This window comes from Schistocerca serialis, chromosome 1, assembly GCF_023864345.2.
Source record: "Schistocerca serialis cubense isolate TAMUIC-IGC-003099 chromosome 1, iqSchSeri2.2, whole genome shotgun sequence".
Taxonomy (NCBI): Eukaryota; Metazoa; Arthropoda; class Insecta; order Orthoptera; family Acrididae; genus Schistocerca; species Schistocerca serialis.
Genome location: NC_064638.1, coordinates 76630260 through 76654180, shown reverse-complemented (window position 1 = coordinate 76654180; position 23921 = coordinate 76630260). Strand labels below are relative to the sequence as shown.

The following is a 23921-nucleotide window of genomic DNA, read 5'->3' as shown; positions in this document are numbered from 1 at the left end:
GGATCTCCATCGCAGTCTTTAACACTGGTAGCATGCCACGACAGCGTGGACGTGAACCGTATGTGCAGTTGACGGACTTTGAGCGAGGGCGTATAGTGGGCATGCGGGAGGCCGGGTGGACGTACCGCCGAATTGCTCAACACAGTGCTTGTTCGAAGTGCACATATATGAAATAATATCTACTTTTAGGCAAAATTCAGGTCGTGTCACCCCGTACATTGTAACACGCTTGTATCTTCCTTGGCATGCTGTTCATAGCCTGATCAAATCATTGCTTCTGAAGACCGCCCCACTCTTCGATGGCGGGCTTCCGTGGATTATCCAGTAGAGCCATCCAGCGGCAACGTATTCCAAGTTTCGACTGATCACAAATACACTCCTGGAAATTGAAAAAAGAACACCGTGAATTCATTGTCCCAGGAAGGGGAAACTTTATTGACACATTCCTGGGGTCAGATACATCACATGATCACACTGACAGAACCACAGGCACATAGACACAGGCAACAGAGCATGCACAATGTCGGCACTAGTACAGTGTATATCAACCTTTCGCAGCAATGCAGGCTGCTATTCTCCCATGGAGACGATCGTAGAGATGCTGGATGTAGTCCTGTGGAACGGCTTGCCTCAGTTGGCGCCTCAGTTGGACCAGCGTTTGTGCTGGACGTGCAGACCGCGTGAGACGACGCTTCATCCAGTCCCAAATATGCTCAATGCGGGACAGATCCGGAGATCTTGCTGGCCAGGGTAGTTGACTTACACCTTCTAGAGCACGTTGGGTGGCACGGGATACATGCGGACGTGCATTGTCCTGTTGGAACAGCAAGTTCCCTTGCCGGTCTAGGAATGGTAGAACGATGGGTTCGATGACGGTTTGGATGTACCGTGCACTATTCAGTGTCCCCTCGACGATCACCAGTGGTGTACGGCCAGTGTAGGAGATCGCTCCCCACACCATGATGCCGGGTGTTGGCCCTGTGTGCCTCGGTCGTATGCAGTCCTGATTGTGGCGCTCACCTGCACGGCGCCAAACACGCATACGACCATCATTGGCACCAAGGCAGAAGCGACTCTCATCGCTGAAGACGACACGTCTCCATTCGTCCCTCCATTCACGCCTGTCGCGACACCACTGGAGGCGGGCTGCACGATGTTGGGGCGTGAGCGGAAGACGGCCTAACGGTGTGCGGGACCGTAGCCCAGCTTCGTGGAGACGGTTGCGAATGGTCCTCGCCGATACCCCAGGAGCAACAGTGTCCCTAATTTGCTGGGAAGTGGCGGTGCGGTCCCCTACGGCACTGCGTAGGATCCTACGGTCTTGGCGTGCATCCGTGCGTCGCTGCGGTCCGGTCCCAGGTCGACGGGCACGTGCACCTTCCGCCGACCACTGGCGACAACATCGATGTACTGTGGAGACCTCACGCCCCACGTGTTGAGCAATTCGGCGGTACGTCCACCCGGCCTCCCGCATGCCCACTATACACCCTCGCTCAAAGTCCGTCAACTGCACATACGGTTCACGTCCACGCTGTTGCGGCATGCTACCAGTGTTAAAGACTGCGATGGAGCTCCGTATGCGACGCCAAACTGGCTGACACTGACGGCGGCGGTGCACAAATGCTACCTAGCTAGCGCCATTCGACGGCCAACACCGCGGTTCCTGGTGTGTCCGCTGTGCCGTGCATGTGATCATTGCTTGTACAGCCCTCTCGCAGTGTCCGGAGCAAGTACGGTGGGTCTGACACACCGGTGTCAATGTGTTCTTTTTCCATTTCCAGGAGTGTATATGCAGACTTGTGTTGATCCATTGTGCCTTCCTAAATGACGAGATCGCCCAGGGAACGCCACGAAAACATTCCCCAGACTATGATGCTCTTCCCTCCGGCTTGGACCCTTTTCTTTCAGACGTTTCAAGTCGTACACGCCAATGGCCATCTCTCCTATGGAGAATAAACTGTGATTCATTTAAAAAGGCCACCTGTCGCCACTCAGTGGACGTCCAGTGTGGTGCTGTTGTGCAAATACCAGCCTTTGTCGCCGATTAATAGCAGTCAGCGTGGATGCATCAAGCAGGCACAATGGTCGCGGAATTGTCGTTGAGGATTCATTGTTCGTGCTCCCTTGGTTCATCTGGGCGGTCAGTTGCTCAACAGTTGCCCGTCTACTCGCCCGTACTTATCTCTGCAGCAGTTTTCATCCCTTTCATCGATGGCCCATGTGCAACACAGTTGCCTCAGTGCCAGTTCTGGACAGCACCATTTTCCCATGCACCGTATACTTTAACCACAGCGGCATGCGTGCAGTTAACAAACTTAACCGTTTCGGAAATGCTTCCACTCTTCGCTCGAAAGCCAATGATCGTGTCCTTTTGGACGTCAGATATATCACTCTATGTCCGCTTTGCCACAATGACTAGAGATGGGCAAAACTGTTCTTTTCAGAGATCGGATCAGAACTGTTCACTCCCTGAAATGAACTAGCTCTTTTTCATGACTCACCACTCATTCACAACAGAAAATAAATGGAAGGCACATTGCCCTTTAAACTTGGTTTATTCCAGTACTATACCTGTATTTTGATCTTATTTGATCCTATTTTGAAGTAACACAGATAATGAGTAAGAATTTTGTATTTTTTATTGAAATTTCCATGATATGACAAAGTTTTTGATTATTGATTTATTTTGTACTATCGTGGTTTTTTGGGTGATTGGAAAATGTTGTAACTTGAGATTTACATTAACAATATATTTGGCTATAATGTATTAAAATTTCATTAACCTCGTACAAATACATCGCAAGCCATACATTTTTAAAGTGAACATTTCCTTCCGAAGACGCCTAAAATCGCAAAATCCCTACTACAATAAGAAAAAAATATATAAATTTGACTGTAAGACCAAAGTGCTGCATATAGCCTTCTGCAGAATAAAACAAGGAAAATATTGGTGTATCACTTTTGCTATACGTTTATCGGTTCGCTCGTAATTAAAGTGTAAATTCGAGTGACCATAATAAAAAATCCTATAGTAAGAGGAGCCGTCAGGAACCTAATCTGATCAGTTTAAACAAATAAAAATAAAATAAAAACAAATGATGTATACATAACATAATTATGTAATATACGTAACAGTATTACTACGAAGAACAATATCCAGTAGAGACGAACTCCGATGCAGAGGCGCTGAGTCAAGCAGGTCGAGCCGCGAGCAGTATTACTGCGTGAGCTAAGACCGCAGAGACCAGAGTGACACCTGAGTTGCTTTGCTCAACGCTCTGGCTAGAGTCGAGAACGGTGGGGTGAGCGTTGAGCGGGCGAGTTCCGAGGGTGGGGGGAGCAGTGAACGGCCACCACTCACCCGCTCCGAGACAAATCGTCCGTTCTCTTGCGAGCAGGTTGTTGCAAGTAGTTCTTATGTTCTCCGCTAGGAGGCTCGGTCCTGTTGCTCGCATCAACTGCCCAGAGGGCAGGACGTGCGACTGGAACGATCGCCGACGGAGTGCGATGCAAAGTTAAGCTGCGCCAGACACTGCATGCGGCAGAGGAAGCACAGAGACGGCACGGCATATGTGAAACACAAAATCCAATGGGGCACTGCTCAATGCAGGCAGCCAAGGCAGAAGCAGGGCAGAGGCCGGCGCTGGCTGTGTTGTGTGGCGTGCAGTGTGCTCTGACCAGCAGAGGCCCCACTGGTCTGCTCCGACTCTCTCTCTCTCTCTCTCTCTCTCTCTCTCTCTCTCTCTCTATCTCACTGCTGTGGGAAACGTTTGGAGCTACCGTTCTTTTTTTCTGAATCACTGATTGTTCACTCCTTTGAAAGATTCAACTCTATGAATTAGTTCAGGAGCGGATCCCCCATCTCTAACAACGACTGCACTGTTTTCTGCGTCTCACAGACACGCTTTACATACCCTCGTCTGCCAGTGCTGCCACCTACTGTCTGGGAGTGGCTATGGGATGTTGGCGTCGATCATAGGTGCTGTCACATTGATGTGACTGGATCATGTATTATGAGATTTGTTGAGAATGGGACGCGACCTCAGTGTGGGATGCGACTTTCTCGAAGGAACATGGGTCGTAGAGGTGGTGGTGGCGGCTGGAACTACTTGGCGAGCCGTTAATAAACCATCGCTATTTTTAACAGCCCTTTATTCATTTTTCTACTAGAGGGGGATAAGGTTATACATGATCCACAACGCTTAGCAAACTCTGTAAACGAGCATTTTTCAAGTATTGCAGAGAAGTTACAGCAAAAATACCCCAAAACAAATACAAGGGTTGTAACTTTAATAGTGGCTACTATTTATTTACAGCTCGTACAAAATAAATACGTGTTTTAAAGTTTTACTGACTTTCAAAGTAGTCACCAGCATTGTGTATAACTTGCTGCCAGCTTTTTGGAAGTTGTAGGATACTCTTAGCAGTACCAGTTTTGTTGACAGTTCGAGGGCGCGGTCTATTGCCCGACGAATTTGTGTCAGTTCTGAGGCGAATGCCATGAAGTGTTTCCTTCAGTTTAGAAATCGAGTTGAGCTCACAAGGGCTTAAACCAGGGGAGTGCAATAGGTGGTATAGCACTTAGCAGCCCCATCAGTCAACCAAATCAGTAACAGCTTGCACTGTACGTGCTTGACCATTGTCCTGCAAAATGATTGTCAGGTCCTGCAGAAAGTGTCATCACTTCTGTCTCCATGCTGTTGATTTTTGGAACACAGCCAACGACCAGCTTAGAGACAGAAGTGATAACACTTTCTGCAGGACCTGACCATCATTTTGCAGGACAATGCTCAAGCACGTACAGTGAAAGCTGTTACTGATTTGTTTGACTGATGGGGCTGCTAAGTGCTATACCACCTACTGCAGTACCCTGACTTAAGCCCTCGTAAGTTCGATTCGATTTCTAAATTGAAGGAAACACTTCACGGCATTCGCTTCAGAACTGCTACAAATTCGACGGGCAATAGACCGCGCCGCTCGAACTGTCAACAAAACTGGCACTGCTAAGAGTATCCTACGACTTCCACATCGCTGGTAACGGTTATACACAATGCTGGTGACTACTTTGAAGGTCAGTAAAACTTTGAAACACGTATCTATTTTTTATGTGCTGTAAATAAATAGTTGCCACTATTAAAGTTCCAACCTTCGTATAACACTTCTAAATAATGTTGCACTAAATATAACGATGTTACTTCCAACTACAAAGAATGAAGTCAATAAAACTGTTCAAAACCAAAAAATAAGAAGTCTGTAGGTTTAGATGAAGTACCAGCGTGTATACTGAAACAATGCATAGAGATTATACAAGACCCCTTAACAAATATAGTAAATGAATCCTTCCCATCGGGGACATTTTCAGAGCAGTTAAAACAGGCAAGAGTTGTACCCTTGATTAAGAAAGGTAGTGCAGAAGACATACAAAATTACAGGCCCATTTCCCTGCTGTCACCATTCTCAAAAATAATAGAAGCAATTATGAAAGACAGATTAATGAATTACCTGAATAAATACAATCTTTTAAGCGAATCATAGTTTGGATTCTGAAGTGGCAAAAATAAAGTCAGCCATAGTAGAATTTATAAAAGTTGTACTTGATGCTCTTGACAAAGATGAGTGTGTACCGCCATATTTTTGGATTTTTCTATAGCCTCTGATACAGTCGACCACAACATTCTATTAAATAAATTAGAAGCATTAGGAATAAGAGGGGTAGCTGATGAATGGTTTCGATCATACCTAGCGGATAGGGTATAAAGAGTAGAGATAACATATAGTTCAAATAGATCTTAACATTAGTAAAACACTTCTCAGAACCAAAATACATTAATATAGGGGTTCCGCAAGGTGGCGTATTAGGACCAATACCATTCCTGATATACATCAATGACTTTCCCAGTAGTGTTACTCATGGTGAAAAAATTACCTTCACTGAGGACAGCAATATTATAGTCACTGAGAAAACAAGAAAACTCCTTGCAGAGAAAGCAAATGAAACTCTCAAGGAGGTTTACGATTGGTCAATGAGTAATAAAGTGGCATTTAACATAAAGAAAACTAAAGCCATGAATTCAGCTTGAAGAGGGAAAATGACAACGTTAAATTAAATGCAGATGGCACCTCTATAGAATGTGTAACAAATGCAAAATTTCTAGGAATGAATATTGATTCTCAGTTGAAGTGGTGTGAACACACAAAGGTACTTGCAAACAGAAAGTCATCAGCATGTTGTTCCCTTAGAATCCTGTCATTCATATGTACACTCAGTTCTCAGCTATGACATTCTTTTTTGGGGAATAAATGCACAAAATATGAACACAATTTTCAAACTCCAGAAAAGAGCCATAAGACTGATAAACCAAAAATAGTAGTCGAGCTCATTGCAAAGATCTGTTCAAAACACTGGGGATTTTAACTGCTCCGTGTGAATACATTTACCAATCAGTTGTACACATCAAAAATAACATTGGTAATTACTGCACAAACAGCTCTGTCCATGACCATGGAAAGAGAGCTAGACTCTACTTAGATTTAGCAAGGAAAAATAAACATAACACTCAAAACAGCATATTCCACTAAGGAATAAAACTGTACAATAAACTGCCAAAAGAGATTAAAGAAATTGCAAAAATACATTTATTTAAAAATTCAGCTAAAAAGTACCTGTTATGCAATACATTTTATACATTAAAGTATTACTTAGATAAAACAGAGTAGGGGTTTTGAAAAAAATGTTATACTAATAAATAATAATAATGATTATAAAACATCCAACATTCCACATAACACCTTCACACTGTTTTTTTTCTTTTCTAGAAAAACTTAAAAACTTACCCTCAAGTTATGCATATCACAATTAGACACCTCTTCCTCTTTCTGAGCTCAAAAAAAAAAAAAAATAAATAAAAAATGTTCAAATGGCTCTAAGCACTATGGGACTTAACATCTGAGGTCATCTGTCCCCTAGACTTAAAACTCTTTAAACCTAACTAACCTAAGGACATCACACACATCTATGCCCGAGACAGGATTCGAAACCGCGACCGTAGCAGCAGCGCGGTTCCGGACCTTTTTTTTTATCTGATTTTGTTCTATAGCGTTCGTTGAATTTGTTCGTGGCGGACGTCCGATGACACTCGTTCAGGTTGTTCGTTGATCCGTGCACCCAGTTTTTTTATTAGAGAGGATAGCTAAACCCTCTGGCCGAACACGCAGAACTACCGTGCCGGTAGGACTGAAGCCCTAGAACCGCGCGGCCACAGCGGCCGGCTTGAGCTCAACATCTCACTCATTATAGCGGAATGCTGACTCAGTTTTTCAGGATAGCAAATTGGAAGTTGCGGTACAGAAAATGGCGCAGAGATCACCAATGTGTGTGTGTTTGTGTGTGTAGTGAGTGAAGTGTTATGAAACAATGAGTTCATAGTGTGTGCAGTGACTGATAGTGAGTTATGACTGCTCAGTGTGGCTTTACATTATGTAATAAAACTAAACTAAACTAAATTCCGTCCGAACAGGCCTTGGAAGGCCCTACGTTACCGACCGGCCGCCGTGTCATCCTCACCCACAGGCGTCACTGGATGCGGATTTGGAGGAGCATGTGGTCAGCACACCGCTCTCCCAGCCGTACGTCAGTTTACGAGAGCGAAGCCGCTACTTCTCAGTCAAGTAGCTCCTCAGTTTGCCTCACAAGGGCTGAGTGCACCCCACTTGTCAACAGCGCTCGGCAGACCGGATGGTCACCCATCTAAGTGCTAGCCCAGCCGGACAGCGCTTAACTTCGGTGAGACGACGAGAACCGGTGTTACCACTGCGGCAAGGACTGTGGCACATTATTTAATAAGTTATTTGTAAAAAAAAGTGTTGTGTACCAGGAGTAAATCTAATGATTATCTCTAAATCTAAGTGTGTAAATGTAAGTGTATGCGAATTAGCTTATTTTAAATTGGTCTAAACGTATAAATACTTGTGACATGTCCTATATCTTTGTAAAAAGAGATCTACGGATGAATAAAGCTACTACTACTACTACTACTACTACTACTACTACAGAGACGGGATTACAGCAGGCGGGGGTTGTGGTCCTTCAATGACGCCGATGACTCCCGGCTTCTCTTGTTCAGTCTACTCCTGGAGCAGCCTAGCTGGATTTCTAGTTTAGGCCAACTTCTCTCTTCAGAGGCGCTATCTCCGCTGCTTTCGCTTCGTCAGCCTACTGAATATAATATTCTTTTCTCTGAACGTACTTTATTGTGGAACGATGTCTGAGCCCGAAACTGGCGCTCGCTTCAGTCTGTATTATGTTATTTTGCTGAGTGTCGCAAGAGCAGTTCATCGCCCCTGCAGTTCTCATGTTTACGTATATCACTACGATAGTAATGTTATTTCAAAGGGTTGACGAACATGGAACGTACATTAAATGTATTCGGGGTTGCGGATATGGACAACCATCAGCTGTAAAATGGAATGACGACAAAGAAGATTTGTGCTGGACCGGTACTCTAACCCGTATTTCCGGTTATCGCGAGCGGTCACCTTATCGTTTGGCTATCCATGCACGACTCACGGCCACAGCCAAACTTCCATATGCCGTCAAGTCATGCATCTACGGCCTGTACTAGTGTGACGTTACAAAATAAAAGTGATGTTGTTATTCAATGGAGAGTTGGAAATTGAGATTTAGCTTACTGTTTTATCAATCACAATTGGTGTAAGAATCATGGATTGACCATTGTCATAAAATATTGTATTATGAGATGTGAATAGTTTTTACTTGCAGTTTCGCGTGGCTTGAGGCAGTCACAACTAGCGTGCTATTGATTAAGAAATAGCGTTATCGTCTTTCTAATTACTTCATGATCGTAGATACGATTATAACCGGTTGTGAAGTTATTGTTATGACAAAACAATTTCCTAAGGGACCAGAGAGTTCTTAAGGGCGCAAAACAACTGTAACATCACACAAAAGGGAAATTCAATATTAAAGCTGATGCAAGAAGACGATAAAACAGTTTTCTTTTTATCAATGTAACACGCACATTGGACTGCTGATCTTGGTGTCTGTAATCTTAGCAAAATGCATAATTAAAATGAAAATAATACTGAGGAGATAATAGGAATGAGCACTGCTAAATGATTCAGTATTCCCAGAACAAATATTTATTATAACTAAAACATATATCGTACCTTAAGCTTAGTACTACAATGACGGTAGATTTTTATGTCCGTATCATGTCCATTGAGCGCTCTTTTATATAGCCATTGTCTTCTTTGAGTCGCTCGTGCGTCGTCACGGTAAGTTATAACAGTTCTTTACACTTCACTCAAACTTCGACATAACACGTTTTTATACATTTAGTAAAAATTAGATCAGACTGCCACAAATCTGCGTCCGTCTTACTTGAGAAAAACAGTACAAGTCTTTAGCGCTCAAGGCTTCATTTGTTCTCCAGCGAACAAAATAGTGAAGGATCGTATATCTATACGTATTTTTCTGTTTTTATTGCCGCCCAAAGACGACGAATTACATCATTAGAAAATTGCACCGTCGCTATGCGACGCCTTATTATACATTAATCATTATTTATAAACAAGTATTTGCCTTCTGGCTGAAAGTATTAACTACTCGTATTTGCTGTTTTAATGAAGTCAAAAATAGCGAATATCACAATATGCCGTCAAGTCATGCGTCTACGACCTGTACTCGTACATCCATTATGTATACTCCCGTACAAGTCAGACGTTGTACTAGAAAGTCGCTTGCCCGACATCGGCAGATAAATACGATATTCCAGTGCCTGTTTTACTCTGATTACGATAATATCGTATCGTAATATGGAATGTTGTTCTCGCTCGTGTTTACTATGAGAGTGGGTAGATGTACGTCTGTATACACCCACAAAGGGCGACAGTGTAAATGTACGAGTGTAGAAGTACGCACTTTAAAATTACAAACGGCTGTAATAATCTGATCGCGGTCAAATGACAGGAATTATACAAGGGGCGATGAGAAAGTTTCCGTTCGAAGGTCATACAGCCTAGAAACGGTATACTAACCAGGTAAAATCGTCGTGAGCACTGAGGCAATCAGCCGTGCGGTTCTAGGCGCTTCAGTCTGGAACCGCGCGACCGCTACGGTCGCAGGTTCGAATCCTGCCTCGGGCATGGATGTGTGTGATGCCCTTAAGTTAGTTAGGTTTAAGTAGTTCTAAGTTATAGGGGACTGATGACCTCATATATGAAGTCCCATAGTGTTCAGAGCCATTTGAACCATTTGAATCACTGAGGCAATCATCGCACCGACGCAATCGGTTGAAGATACTGTTCGGTAAAACCATGTCCTGCTGCATGAAGAAGCCCCTACCTGCCCGCAGGGCATCCTGGTCCAACAGGAATCGTCGACCCTTCAAGGCCTTTTTCAACCGACTAAAGGCGTGATAATCGCACGGAGGGAGATCAGGACTAGGACGGATCCTAAAGTTTCTCCCACTTAACGTAGCTTCTGCATGCAACATTTACGATGTGGAGACGTGTGCTATCATGAAACAGCAACACTCATTGTCTCAGTTTTCTTAGAAGTTTCGCTTCAATTGCAGCCTATTTTCTCCAGTGTTGCGTAGTACCGTTCCCCAGTGATGGAGATACCATGTTCCTTGAAATCAATAAGCAATGTGCCCCGGTAACCCCACATCAATTGGAGTCTCGTGTCGAATCGCAACCAGCACGGAACTTGGCGCACCATTCCACAACTGTGGTTTCCGACGGACGTGCTATCCCATTCACGTTCTTCAGTCTCTGATGGATGTCTACCAGTGTTTGTCATTCAGCAGCCAAGAAAAAAGCAACAGCATGTTGGTCCTGTTTGGATGCATTTGGTAATAATGTCGCCATAGTTCACGTTTTCTCATTTACTGCATGCACTTCAAAAGACACGAATGTCACACGAATCACTCGCCGCCATGTCGGTGCTTATATACTAGCATCGGAGTCGCGCGACGTTACATATACTCGTACGCTGCAGCCACGACCTCAAACGGAAACTTTTTGATCGACCGATCTATAACAGCCATGGTGTAAAATGGAATTGTATTTCAATTCTTTTAGGCCGGTGAAGACAGACTGTTATACTCACGGAAGAGTATTTCAATTCTTTTAGGCCGGTGAAGACAGACTGTTATACTCACGGAAGAAAAGCTTAGTCAACCATGGCGACTAGGTAGAAAATCAATGAGTACCAATGCCTTGGTAACTTTGTGTATCTCATAAGAGCGCCGTCTTTTGCGACTACTGTCGATTAAGTTAGTTCTTGGGTACTGATAATGTAGCATTCTTGCAGAATTGATTAATCATTTATACTCATTATGTCTTGATTTCCTGAATTAACCGTTTCTCGTATAGAAGTTGTTGCTGTGCTTTCTAAACCTACCCTGAATATGTCTTGAATTCATTTATCTCAAACACTTCGTTACCTCACGGATTACCGTCATGTTCGGGATTCATTTCTTGTAAGGTATAATTTTTCGTTCGTCATTCCAATACTGTTTCAGGCAGAGACGGTACACTTCCCCGTGGTGGCTGGACCTGCCCCCTACGCACTGAGACCCTTCGCTGGAGTGTACAATCCCTTCCCGTATGGCTGCTCCATTCTCTGCAACCACCCAGCCGACTTCGAGGCCAAGGATGTGGTCCGCAGGGCGAAGGACACCTGGGTGAGTACAACTGCGCCGCGTCATTCGGTTGCTCCAATAATTTCCTGAATTAATTCAAATTCTCCTGCTTTTACCATGGGGCGCATTCATAAAATCAGGATGCACTTGTGTCATCTGTAGACTACAGAAATCGTCTGAGTGTGTAAATCGAAAAATACAAAATCTTGAACTCAATGATGAGGTTCAGAGATGGGTCTTGAAAAAGAAGAACCCATGAATGTAGATTTTCTCAGCGTATACCACTGATGAATAACTTTGAGGTACTGTATATCCCTTGTACATGACGCTTCAGTGAGTGCCCTACAGAAATAAGAATGTCTTTCGGCTTTGGTGGTGGCTGGAAGACAGTATTAAGGTTACATTCTCTCTGCGGCGTACCAACCACCCCCGGAGACGAAAAATATTTTTAAATCTGCGAAGGGCCCACTAAAACTTCAGGTGCCAGTGATATATTCTATCGAATAGCATTAATCTGGTGACCGTCTTTTAATAATTAATTTCAACTTGCCCTATAAACACGGCCAGTAGAAATAATTAATGAGTCATAGTGTAGACGGACAGAGGAGGAATGAAGGGGGAGGCTACTACCATGCCTCGACACATGGTGAGTATGATTCTTGTCAAAACGCAGTATTTCAACGCTATAAACCCCAACGGAGATCCAACAGTTGTTCGTCGAATAACCAATGAAGTCATGTACAAGGAGATCAAAAAAACCTATCTTATTTGTTTGTGGAAGAAGTATTCAAGATGTAAACAAAACTTTTAGAACGGACATAAAAGTGCAGTACGTACAAATGCATCCTCTGAGTCTTTCGCTGCGACATGTTTGAATAAAATCTTCTCGAGCTTTCGAGACAGCCACTGAAAGCTTGAGGATTTTATTCGAATTGGCGCGGCTTGAAAACCGAGAAGATTTTATTCAGTACGGACAAATACTACATTTAAGATTTTAAAGAGACGGTTGCCTTCTAGCAAAAATTAAGACAGGTTTAAAACAACTGTTAAATGAAATGGACGCGCTAAATGGCACAGAATTTGGACTGAGGATACACGAAAAAATGACAAAAGTGCAGAAGAACAGCAGCAAGGATAATAACGACTTGCTATGCAGCAGAACGGAAGACTTAGTAGTGGATGTGGTAGCTTTACGCTGTCTGGGAGGCAATATCATATTAACTATACTAATAACGAGAACAAGCAGAACGCAAAAGAAATTGTAGATATTGCTTTAGAATCTCTTAGTTATTATTATCAAACTGAGAGAAAAATTAAAAGAAGGAATCTAATGAAGTTAGCTTACCGATTCCACATCATAGGAAATGACGCAGACTACACTCCTGGAAATGGAAAAAAGAACACATTGACACCGGTGTGTCAGACCCACCGTACTTGCTCCGGACACTGCGAGAGGGCTGTACAAGCAATGTTCACACGCACGGCACAGCGGACACACCAGGAACCGCGGTGTTGGCCGTCGAATGGCGCTAGCTGCGCAGCATTCGTGCACCGCCGCCGTCAGTGTCAGCCAGTTTGCCGTGGCATACGGAGCGCCATCGCAGTCTTTAACACTGGTAGCATGCCGCGACAGCGTGGACGTGAACCGTATGTGCAGCTGACGGACTTTGAGCGAGGGCGTATAGTGGGCATGCGGGAGGCCGGGTGGACGTACCGCCGAATTGCTCAACACGTGGGGCGTGAGGTCTCCACAGTATATCGATGTTGTCGCCAGTGGTCGGCGGAAGGTGCACGTGCCCGTCGACCTGGGACCGGACCGCAGCGACGCACGGATGCACGCCAAGACCGTAGGATCCTACGCAGTACCATAGAGGACCGCATCGAAACTTCCCAGCAAATTAGGGACACTGTTGCTCCTGGGGTATCGGCGAGGACCATTCCCAACCGTCTCCATGAAGCTGGGCTACGGTCCCGCACACCGTTAGGCCGTCTTCCGCTCACGCCCCAACATCGTGCAGCCCGCCTCCAGTGGTGTCGCGACAGGCGTGAATGGAGGGACGAATGGAGACGTGTCGTCTTCAGCGATGAGAGTCGCTTCTGCCTTGGTGCCAATGATGGTCGTATGCGTGTTTGGCGCCGTGCAGGTGAGCGCCACAATCAGGACTGCATACGACCGAGGCACACAGGGCCAACATCCGGCATCATGGTGTGGGGAGCGATCTCCTACACTGGCCATACACCAGTGGTGATCGTCGAGGGGACACTGAATAGTGCACGGTACATCCAAACCGTCATCGAACCCATCGTTCTACCATTCCTAGACCGGCAAGGGAACTTGTGTTCCAACAGGACAATGCACGTCCGCATGTATCCCGTGCCACCCAACGTGCTCTAGAAGGTGTAAGTCAACTACCCTGGCCAGCAAGATCTCCGGATCTGTCCCCCATTGAGCATGTTTGGGACTGGATGAAGTGTCGTCTCACGCGGTCTGCACGTCCAGCACGAACGCTGGTCCAACTGAGGCGCCAGGTGGAAATGGCATGGCAAGCCGTTCCACAGGACTACATCCAGCATCTCTACGATCGTCTCCATGGGAGAATAGCAGCCTGCATTGCTGCGAAAGGTGGATATACACTGTACTAGTGCCGACATTGTGCATGCTCTGTTGCCTGTGTCTATGTGCCTGTGGTTCTGTCAGTGTGATAATGTGATGTATCTGACCCCAGGAATGTGTCAATAAAGTTTCCCCTTCCTGGGACAATGAATTCACGGTGTTCTTATTTCAATTTCCAGGAGTGTATATGATTGTAGAAGGCAGATTAGATCAGGGATTTGCCGGATAAACCACGACACGTGAAAATCTGGAGATGGTGTAAGGTGTCAGGCAAATCTAACACCTTCCATGAAAACCCTGACATGATGAGCAAATCCAGTAGCATGTCACATAGCTCCGAATAAATCGTGACATTGAACTAACCAAAGTAATACGAGTAACGAGTGAGCAAATGGAATACCACAGACTAACACAAGAATGCCTAAATGCATGTCATACCTTCCCACCGTGAGACAGACGCAGTTCCGAGGGGAGAAACGAGAACAGAAGCCGAGAGCAGAACCGTGTTAAGCGAGAAGGCCCTATGATAAGGGACGGACACCCACGTCGCCAGCTAACCGCTACGACTACACCACCCGCAAGTTTTTAGCGTGAGACTTTTTCGCGTCTCTGTCACGTTAGGACCACCCCCAAGCCCATGTTAAAAGCTAGAGCCCTCCAGAAGAACAGTATAGATCTTACGATAACGCTAAAAGGACCACACCAGCTGCAAGTTTTAGCATGAGACTTACTCGCGTCTCTGTTACGTTGCAAACTTTAAAAAACATTGCCCCACCACGAAAAGTATAACGTTTCTCATTGGATAGACAGAATTTTTGTAGGCAGAGCTTAAGGCTAACATTGAGACCCTGATTGGTCAGATGAAAACACAGCCAGATAGTTTTTTTTAAACCAACTTCGGTAAATTGTAGTAAGGAGAAGTTAGGAGAGAGTTGCTTCCGAGATGGCGAGGTGAGCGGAGCTGTGCTGCCCGCCGCCCCCTGACGAACACCGACAAGGTAATGAACGCACGCGATGCCGCATAACAGCGCATAAAGCTTCACTCACAACTGCAGAAGTCTCATCTGTTACACCCCCTTTTTGCGTAATACTAGTGTCGATCGTCAATTAAAGCTCATGGTGTTCACATTTGCCACTTGAAGTAAAAATCTGAATCGCGATGATTTTTCTGTTATATAGTTATTGAGAAGCTACATCAGCCACTGTAATTTACGACAAGTTAGATAAGTAATTAAAGATAATTGAGGGTCACTGTAGACCATTTTGATAATTTGCTTTTTGTGAAACTTAATTTAAACCTAGATTATAGATGTGATATGGCATAGGTCATCCTTCGATCCATTGTAGAACTTGGAAACCCATTCAGGGAATATTCGTTCACAATTTTGTTGAACGCAGTTGGTTTTTACCATCCTGTATTAAAAATTTCCTTCTATCAATAGTGCAATTTATAAACGACGTTTTGCGAGTAGAATAAAATTTCCAATGGTAAACTTAACTGCTTTTTCAACGTTATTTTACCAGCTAACTAAATTTAGTTAGTATTAAGATTCCTTTACAGGGAGTGCAGTGGAGCTGACGCTGAAATAATTAAGTATTTGGTTATATCATCGCTAGTCTCACTGAACTCTTCTGAATTCTACATGTCATGTGTGGTCTGACGTCTTCTTACCAGCAACAGGTCCCAGGTTCAAACTAGTCAATTCTCTAAAAAACACGCTCAGAGCATCGTTGCGCGAAAGTGGTAGGGAGACACGATATAGAACAAACAGACACCTTGCAGAATGTTTAGAAAATGGCGACCCTGCCAGGATGGTAAAATGCCATGATTGAAGGTCGACCACATGCCTAACTAGGTCAGAAAAATATCCTGTTGAAAAATTTTCGTATTAAAAATTTTTTTCCTAAAGTGATAAATAGTCTAAAACAGTAGCTGCAGCGATAGATAGTAAGAAAGTATTCAAAAATGAGAGATTCTAGCAGAGAAAATAGCATAATTAAGTTACGAATTTTAAAAATTGTTAGAATTAAGTTTTCTCTCCAATGCAAGCGCACAGGTGGCGGATACATCGTTGACAAGTTGGTTCTGACCCAACAAGTAAGTGAATGGATTGTCAGTCTTGGTAGTGTCAAGACGTGTGATCAAAAAGTTTATGAAACGCGTGAGATCGTATGAGCGCATGTTGACTCGAAGTAGGGCGCGTGAATTACTTTTAAAACAGAAAATAAGGGATTCGGAAAGATTAGCAATGGCAGATCGAGACCTTGACCGAATTGAGGTAGAGACCCAGCATGAAAATGGACAGAGAATAGAGGACAGTACAACAGACGATGCAGTATCGCGAGAAATAAGACATATAACGCACCATAACGAGGATAATGTACGTCAAGGCACAGAAAACCTAGGTCAGCATACGACAGAGGAGCAGGAAAGAAGAGAGACAGTCGATGAGGATTCTAACTTGCTTTCTTGAATACGTAGAACCCATAGTACAAGTAACCAGAGCTCCCTCACACAGAGTACAAGGAATGCGAGCAGCATCGTGTCACAGCACAGTTCAATGCAATCGGTTGCAAACCAATACTTGGGTGAAAACACAGAGCGTAGGACGTCGGAAGAAAACGCAATAGGACCCACCAATCTGGCAGAATTATTACAATTAATCACGGAAACCATCACAAGACAAAATAAAGAAATTGCGAACCAAATTTAAATTCAGAATGCAGAAATGACGAAACAAAATGCAGAAACCACGAGACAAATGCTTGAGATTAAAGAACAAAACAAAAAAATTCAGTTACTCCTAAGTCATATTGAAGACGAGGCAAAAGAATCTCGAGAAGTGATAGGAAGCTTAATAACAGGTTACAATCAATTGAGAACAGACATTGACAAGGTACAAGCGGACGTACAAACATTGCGTAATGACATTCAGGAAGAAATCAAAACATTACGTAACAACACCCAGGGAGAAGTCAAGAAACTAGAGAAACAGATAAACGTAATTACTAGACAAGCAGCGGGTACAGCGCGTGAAATTGTTGAAAAAAGTGTGTTACACAAACGTATCACAAAAGCAGCGCTGAAAAGATATGATAACCGCATAGTCAAAATAGAAGCGCAAACGAAGCGACAATTTCAGAAATTGCGAACAGAGTTGTTGCAAACCATTGAAGAGCGTAGTGAACAGGATCGAACAAGCACAGAGTCTGCAGCCACATCCGTATCTGTAACGGCACCGGAAAAACAAGCAATTAACGAAGATATTACACATTTGCGATTCCAATCACAGGTGGAAAGTAACATACGTGAAATCAGACAGCCTGCACAGCAACAAACACGTTTCGATATTCTTGATGAACAAACGTCATCACAAACACATGCGGAACCACAAATGTATGTTTCAAGACAGTCTGGATCGTGCAATGAAGCAGCAAGGTTAGCCAGACAAGATACCGAACCAATACCTAACAATGGAAAGCCAGGTCGCGAACAGCACAGTGCAATGCACTCAGCTACACGTTCACAACCGATGGAAGAAAATTATTACGCAAGGGTAGGCGAAAGTTACAGTGGACAATATCCAATGGATCTACCACAACCGGAAAGAACGACGGGAGAAATGATCAGAAACAAAAGTGGTGAAGAATCGCGAATTTCATATGGAACTATGACGAAGTACGACAACGATCATTTCCTCACAGTCAGAATATTTCAACACTTTCGAGAAGGAAACTCATTACATCCACGAACTTTTATTGATCGATTCCGAGTAGGATTACCAGAACACTGGACGCTAGCACACATGTCAGGAACAGTTGCAGAAACCATGCAGAATGTTGCAGCGACATGCCGATCGTACGAAGATTTCAGAGAGAAGTTTCTCTCACGATATTGGTCCAGCGAAGCACAGAACAGAGTGAAGTACGAATTATTACAGAACCCATATTTTGAAAATTCCGGGGAGAAGAGCCTCGTGAAATTTTTCGAAGTAATGGCAAACAAAAATCAATGCCTAGATGTACCTTACAGTGACGGAGAGTTGATTAAATTATGCGCGATGAAGCTACCATTCAAATACCAGCAATCATTAGTAGGTCGCGGAAACAATGACGTCGAAGCATTTAAAGGTATTCTAAGGGAACTAGAGTTCATATTTTCGGAAGATGACGCAAGAAAAAGACGAAGTGCACGTGAAAACGAAAGCAAAAAGCAGTGGAATCCACAAGACACAGTACGAAGAAACTATAATTACGAACCATGTGATAACTTCGCACCAAGAAACGACAATAGATTTCAACAAAGAACCGGTTATGGATTTAGAAGAGAATATGGCAATAACTATAATTCACCCAGGAACGGCAATAACTATTACAGAGCGAATAACGACAACCGGAACGGGTACTGGAGAACCAATAGACCGACAAATTATCGACTAAGAAACCACTATCAACAAGCTGAACAAGAAAAGAGAATACACATAGAAGAGGTGGAGGTAAGACCACCAAACCCCGATAAACGTTCGAATTGACAGCTAAGCGCCCATGCCAAAGAGAATGACGCACCGACCCAGGACAATTGCAGCACCTTGAACAGAGAAGTAAAAAACTTATCACGAGAAGAGAAGAAGGAAGAAACAAATCCGCAGGGACCAGATGAAAACGAAGACAAGAAAATAACAATATCGTGTTGGGACGAAATTAATTGGGAGAATGCTGACGAAGAAGATGAATTACCAGAGGCATGCTCAACTAATGTAGGAGAAAAGGACGAAGTAATGAGTATTGCAGAGCTATTTGAGATGGAAACCGGGGAAAACCAATTCAATGAGGATAATGCGCAGTCGACAGAATTTGAAAATAAGTTATGAGTGGGCACACAACCCAATGTGTATAATGAAGGAAGTTATGAAGCGATAATTAGAGCATTTAGATGCGACTATGTGGAAGTAGCGACGAAGAAGGAGAAGATAGACGAGGAGGAGGAAAGAGTAGAGGATGTTGAAGAAAGCGTAAATGAAGGAAGAAATAGAGAAGAGGAAATAAAAGTGAGAGAAGTGGCAGTCGAAGCTTATCCTACAGAAAGTTCGAATTCACAAGGGAAATTCCTAAAAAGACTCATGTAGGATTCAGTGGAGGATTCGTTGATGCAAGAAGAAGAAGAACAGAACCAACCCTTTCAAATTCAACCAGTTGTGAAAGCCATGATAAAGCATATCCCAGTCAATATTGTAATTGATAGCGGAAGTGAACTGACTGCGATCTCAGAAAATTTATTCATGCAGTATAATGCCAATGAGGAATTGCCAGTTCTGAAAATACATAAGATTAAAGTAAGAGGTCCTATTAGAAACAATGCTGCGGAAGTTACGAGACAAACAAGGTTAACTCTTTCGTGCCAAGGTCAAAAGATTGAAGCCAACTTCGTGATTATACCTAAACTAACTGTAGATTTGATTATAGGTGCAGATTTTTTAAATGAGACGGGCGATAATAGATATGGGGAAAGGTAGTGTAACATTCGGGAATGTCACACTTCTCTTTGAGCAAAAGCTAAAATTAGAAGAAATACTAGTTATAAACAAACAATTCAGAATGACGCGAGATAAAGAGGATGAAGAATTAGAATGGTATGCACAAAAGGGGGAATCGCCTCAACTCATGTTAGAAGTTCATAAAGAAATCGACAAAAAATTGCAAGAAGTTCAAGGTATTTTGGAACACAGTAAAAGAGAATAAAGCAGAGGTATTTTTACCTAAGACTGGCAGCATTAAACACTTTCAGTACAAGTTTGAAGATTAATTTTATTGCTGGTAAATAATCAGCACAATATTTCAAGATTATGTTGCAGATAAGATCGTCAGGAGAAAGAAGAATGAGGAGAGAGAAAGGTGGGAAAAAGAAAGTAGTTTCAATAAAAACAAAAACAAAAATAACACCAATGGTACCATAGATTAAGATGAAGGGATAAAGCATAGATGTCTAACAGCATGAAATACTAAAATGCTATACGCCACGACACTACACAAAAACGAATTTGAGGATTTCTTGTAGAAGTTAAGACTCAAAATATCTTAGAATTGTAACATGGAAAGGGCGCCGAAATTTGTAAAGCTTTTTAAGAAGGCGCAAAATAATGTAGGTACTAGACATATGTTAGATGATTATAAGTAAAACTTTTTGCAAGAACCATTGTAAAAACTCCAGCAAAGACCAGATGCAATGACCCACAAGTTGCAACGCGAGAAGTATCAAGAAAGAAAAGGACATAATTAGCAAGACACGATTCCTACAAGGCAGAAGCGTCAAGAAAAGGGAAAGGACAGCGAGACCAACAGAAGGCCCTTGTAACTGAAGTGGGCAATAAATTTAACCGCTAGGCGAAACCCTGCTGGGACGGAACACCCTGCAGAGACGGGATGCCGAACGCCGGAAAGGTCTCTGAGCGCCCCCACTCAGTGGAGCGAGCAAAAAACGGCCCGACGAGAAGGCCGCTTGGGCAAGCCGCCACTGGCAAAAAATATGTGTAAAAGTCACACTATCGCTATTAAACAGCGCGCCGATGCACGAAACTGAAGAAAATGTCCACAAAGTAAAAATGACACGCCAAACAATTTATGAAACTGTTACTAGGAGAACTTCAAAGCGACTAGTTATCAATAAATATTTCCATATCCTGCCCAGAGAAGAACCAAGAATCAAGTAAGAAGCAAAGCAGGAAGAACAGAAGTTGAAGATCTGCAAGATTGAGACCAAGAAAGAAGATGGGTGAAGAATAGACCACATACCTTCCCAAATCCCTATCCTATTGTAAACTAGTCGTCTGCGAAGTGTTACAACGGAAAACGACCGCTTTCAGCGACACATAACAATGACTTTTACGCATACAAAGCCAGTAAACCACGAGATTCTGCACTCACAGCTCCATTCCATTATGGGACCTCCACAACAGCAACACACACTTACAAAGCCAACAAGGAATGACGAACAAAGCTGCACATCAAATACTTGCCCACATCCATCTCGCTCAAGTCCATCACCTTCGTGCAAAAACATTCGCCAACCTCATGCTTAAACATTCATAGGATTGTGTGAATGTGTGAAATCAAATTATGTGATGTAGGAATTGTGCAAAAGAAACGTGTGAAAAACTAAATAAGTTAAGCACACCAGACAGCTAATAAACTACAAAATAACAGTCATTGACTGGGGACATAAGTAAAAAATAGACTATCGATAAAAATAAGTCATTAGTTCTGAAATGGACAGTACATAAAGAACAAAAGTAAGGCATAATAAACACTAAAACTATATGCCACTTATTTTCTTCTCATAAAAATAAAAGAATAACTTTATTTTACTTATTTTCTCCTTAAAAAAAACAAAGAATAAAAAATTATCTTGTTGGATGTTTTCCCTTTTTTTAAACATTTGTACCATTTGTTAGGATAATATCTCAATACTTGTATATGTATATTTCTTTGTCAAAGCAATTCTTGGAAATAATTCTTATTTGTTAGTGTAACAATGTTGAAATGAGTGTTTAGAAACAAAAACATTTTACTTTTACATGATATTTAGAAAATGTGTTAGGAATAGATTTTACTGAATTACTACATTTATAAAAAAAAATATATTTCTAAGAAAACCGATGTGAAAGACTCCTCACCTTCGATAACAATCTTCTTAAAAAACAAACTTCACACTTAAATAAAGAAAGAAAATAATTAAGAATTAATAATAGCATAAAAATATTCTTCTCTTGTCATTTTTGAGAATAATTTGGAAGAATATAAAAATATAAATTAGTAATACAAACTAGCATAGAACCAGAATAACGTGGCTGAACAGTAGGCAACAAAATTTAGATAAAGAAATAATTTTTGACTGACTTAGACAACGATTCAACCATTGCCTAACTTTAGTGCAAAAATTAAGTTCGAAGGGTGGTGATATGTAAGGTGTCAGGCAAATCCAACACCTACCATGAAAACCCTGACATGTTAAGCAAATCCAGTAGCATGTCACATAGCTCCGAATAAATCGTGACATTAAATTAACCAAAGTAATACGAGTAACGAGTGAGCAAATGGAATACCACAGACTAACACAAGAATGCCTAAATGCATGTCACACCTTCCCACCATGAGACAGACGCAGTTCCGAGGGGAGAAACGAGAACAGAAGCCGAGAGCAGAACCGTGTTAAGCGAGAAGGCCCTATGATAAGGGACGGACACCCACGTCGCCAGCTAACCGCTACGACTACACCACCCGCAAGTTTTTAGCGTGAGACTTTTTCGCGTCTCTGTCACGTTAGGACCACCCCCAAGCCCATGTTAAAAGCTAGAGCCCTCCAGAAGAACAGTATAGATCTTACGATAACGCTAAAAGGACCACACCAGCTGCAAGTTTTAGCATGAGACTTACTCGCGTCTCTGTTACGTTGCAAACTTTAAAAAACATTGCCCCACCACGAAAAGTATAACGTTTCTCATTGGATAGACAGAATTTTTGTAGGCAGAGCTTAAGGCTAACATTGAGACCCTGATTGGTCAGATGAAAACACAGCCAGATAGTTTTTTTTAAACCAACTTCGGTAAATTGTAGTAAGGAGAAGTTAGGAGAGAGTTGCTTCCGAGATGGCGAGGTGAGCGGAGCTGTGCTGCCCGCCGCCCCCTGACGAACACCGACAAGGTAATGAACGCACGCGATGCCGCATAACAGCGCATAAAGCTTCACTCACAACTGCAGAAGTCTCATCTGTTACTCCCCCATTTTGCGTAATACTAGTGTCGATCGTCAATTAAAGCTCATGGTGTTCACATTTGCCACTCGAAGTAAAAATCTGAATCGCGATGATTTTTCTGTTATATAGTTATTGAGAAGCTACATCAGCCACTGTAATTTACGACAAGTTAGATAAGTAATTAAAGATAATTGAGGGTCACTGTAGACCATTTTGATAATTTGCTTTTTGTGAAACTTAATTTAAACCTAGATTATAGATGTGATATGGCATAGGTCATCCTACGATCCATTGTAGAACTTGGAAACCCATTCAGGGATTATTCGTTCACATTTTTGTTGAACGTAGTTGGTTTTTACAATCCTGTATTAAAACATTTCCTTCTATCAATAGTGCAATTTATAAACGATGTTTTGCGAGTAGAATAAAATTTCCAATGGTAAACTTAACTGCTTTTTCGACGTTATTTTACCAGCTAACTAAAAATAGGAAAGCCTTGAACCCCTTCCACTAAATTTAGTTAGTATTAAGATTCCTTTACAGGGAGCGCAGTGGAGCTGACGCTGAAATCATTAAGTATTTGGCTATATCATCGCTAGTCTCACTGAACTCTTCTGAATTCTACATGTCATGTGTGGTCTGGCGTCTCCATACCAGCAACAGGTCCCAGGTTCAAACTAATCAATTCCCTAAAAAACACGCTCAGAGCGTCGTTGCGCGGAAGTGGTAGGGAGACACGATATAGAACAGACAGACACCACGCAGAATGTTTAGAATGGGGAAAGCCTTTATGCGAGAGTAGATGAAAAAATGAATTATTTTGACCAGGTAATTTAGAGCTTAATAGCTTGCAGAAACAATTGAAATTAATAGTATTAGCAAGCTATTTCAA

The 23921-nt window shown here is 42.7% G+C and overlaps 1 protein-coding gene across 1 annotated transcript in view; it reads left to right on the top strand.

Moving 5' to 3' along the window:
• Window positions 1-23921, top strand: part of LOC126473084 (serine/arginine repetitive matrix protein 1) — a 130005-nt gene that overhangs the window by 15488 nt on the left and 90596 nt on the right. The window contains exon 2 of the mRNA XM_050100363.1: window positions 11547-11708. Coding sequence (XP_049956320.1) covers window positions 11547-11708 — 162 coding nt within the window. The remainder of the gene's footprint in view (window positions 1-11546; window positions 11709-23921) is intronic.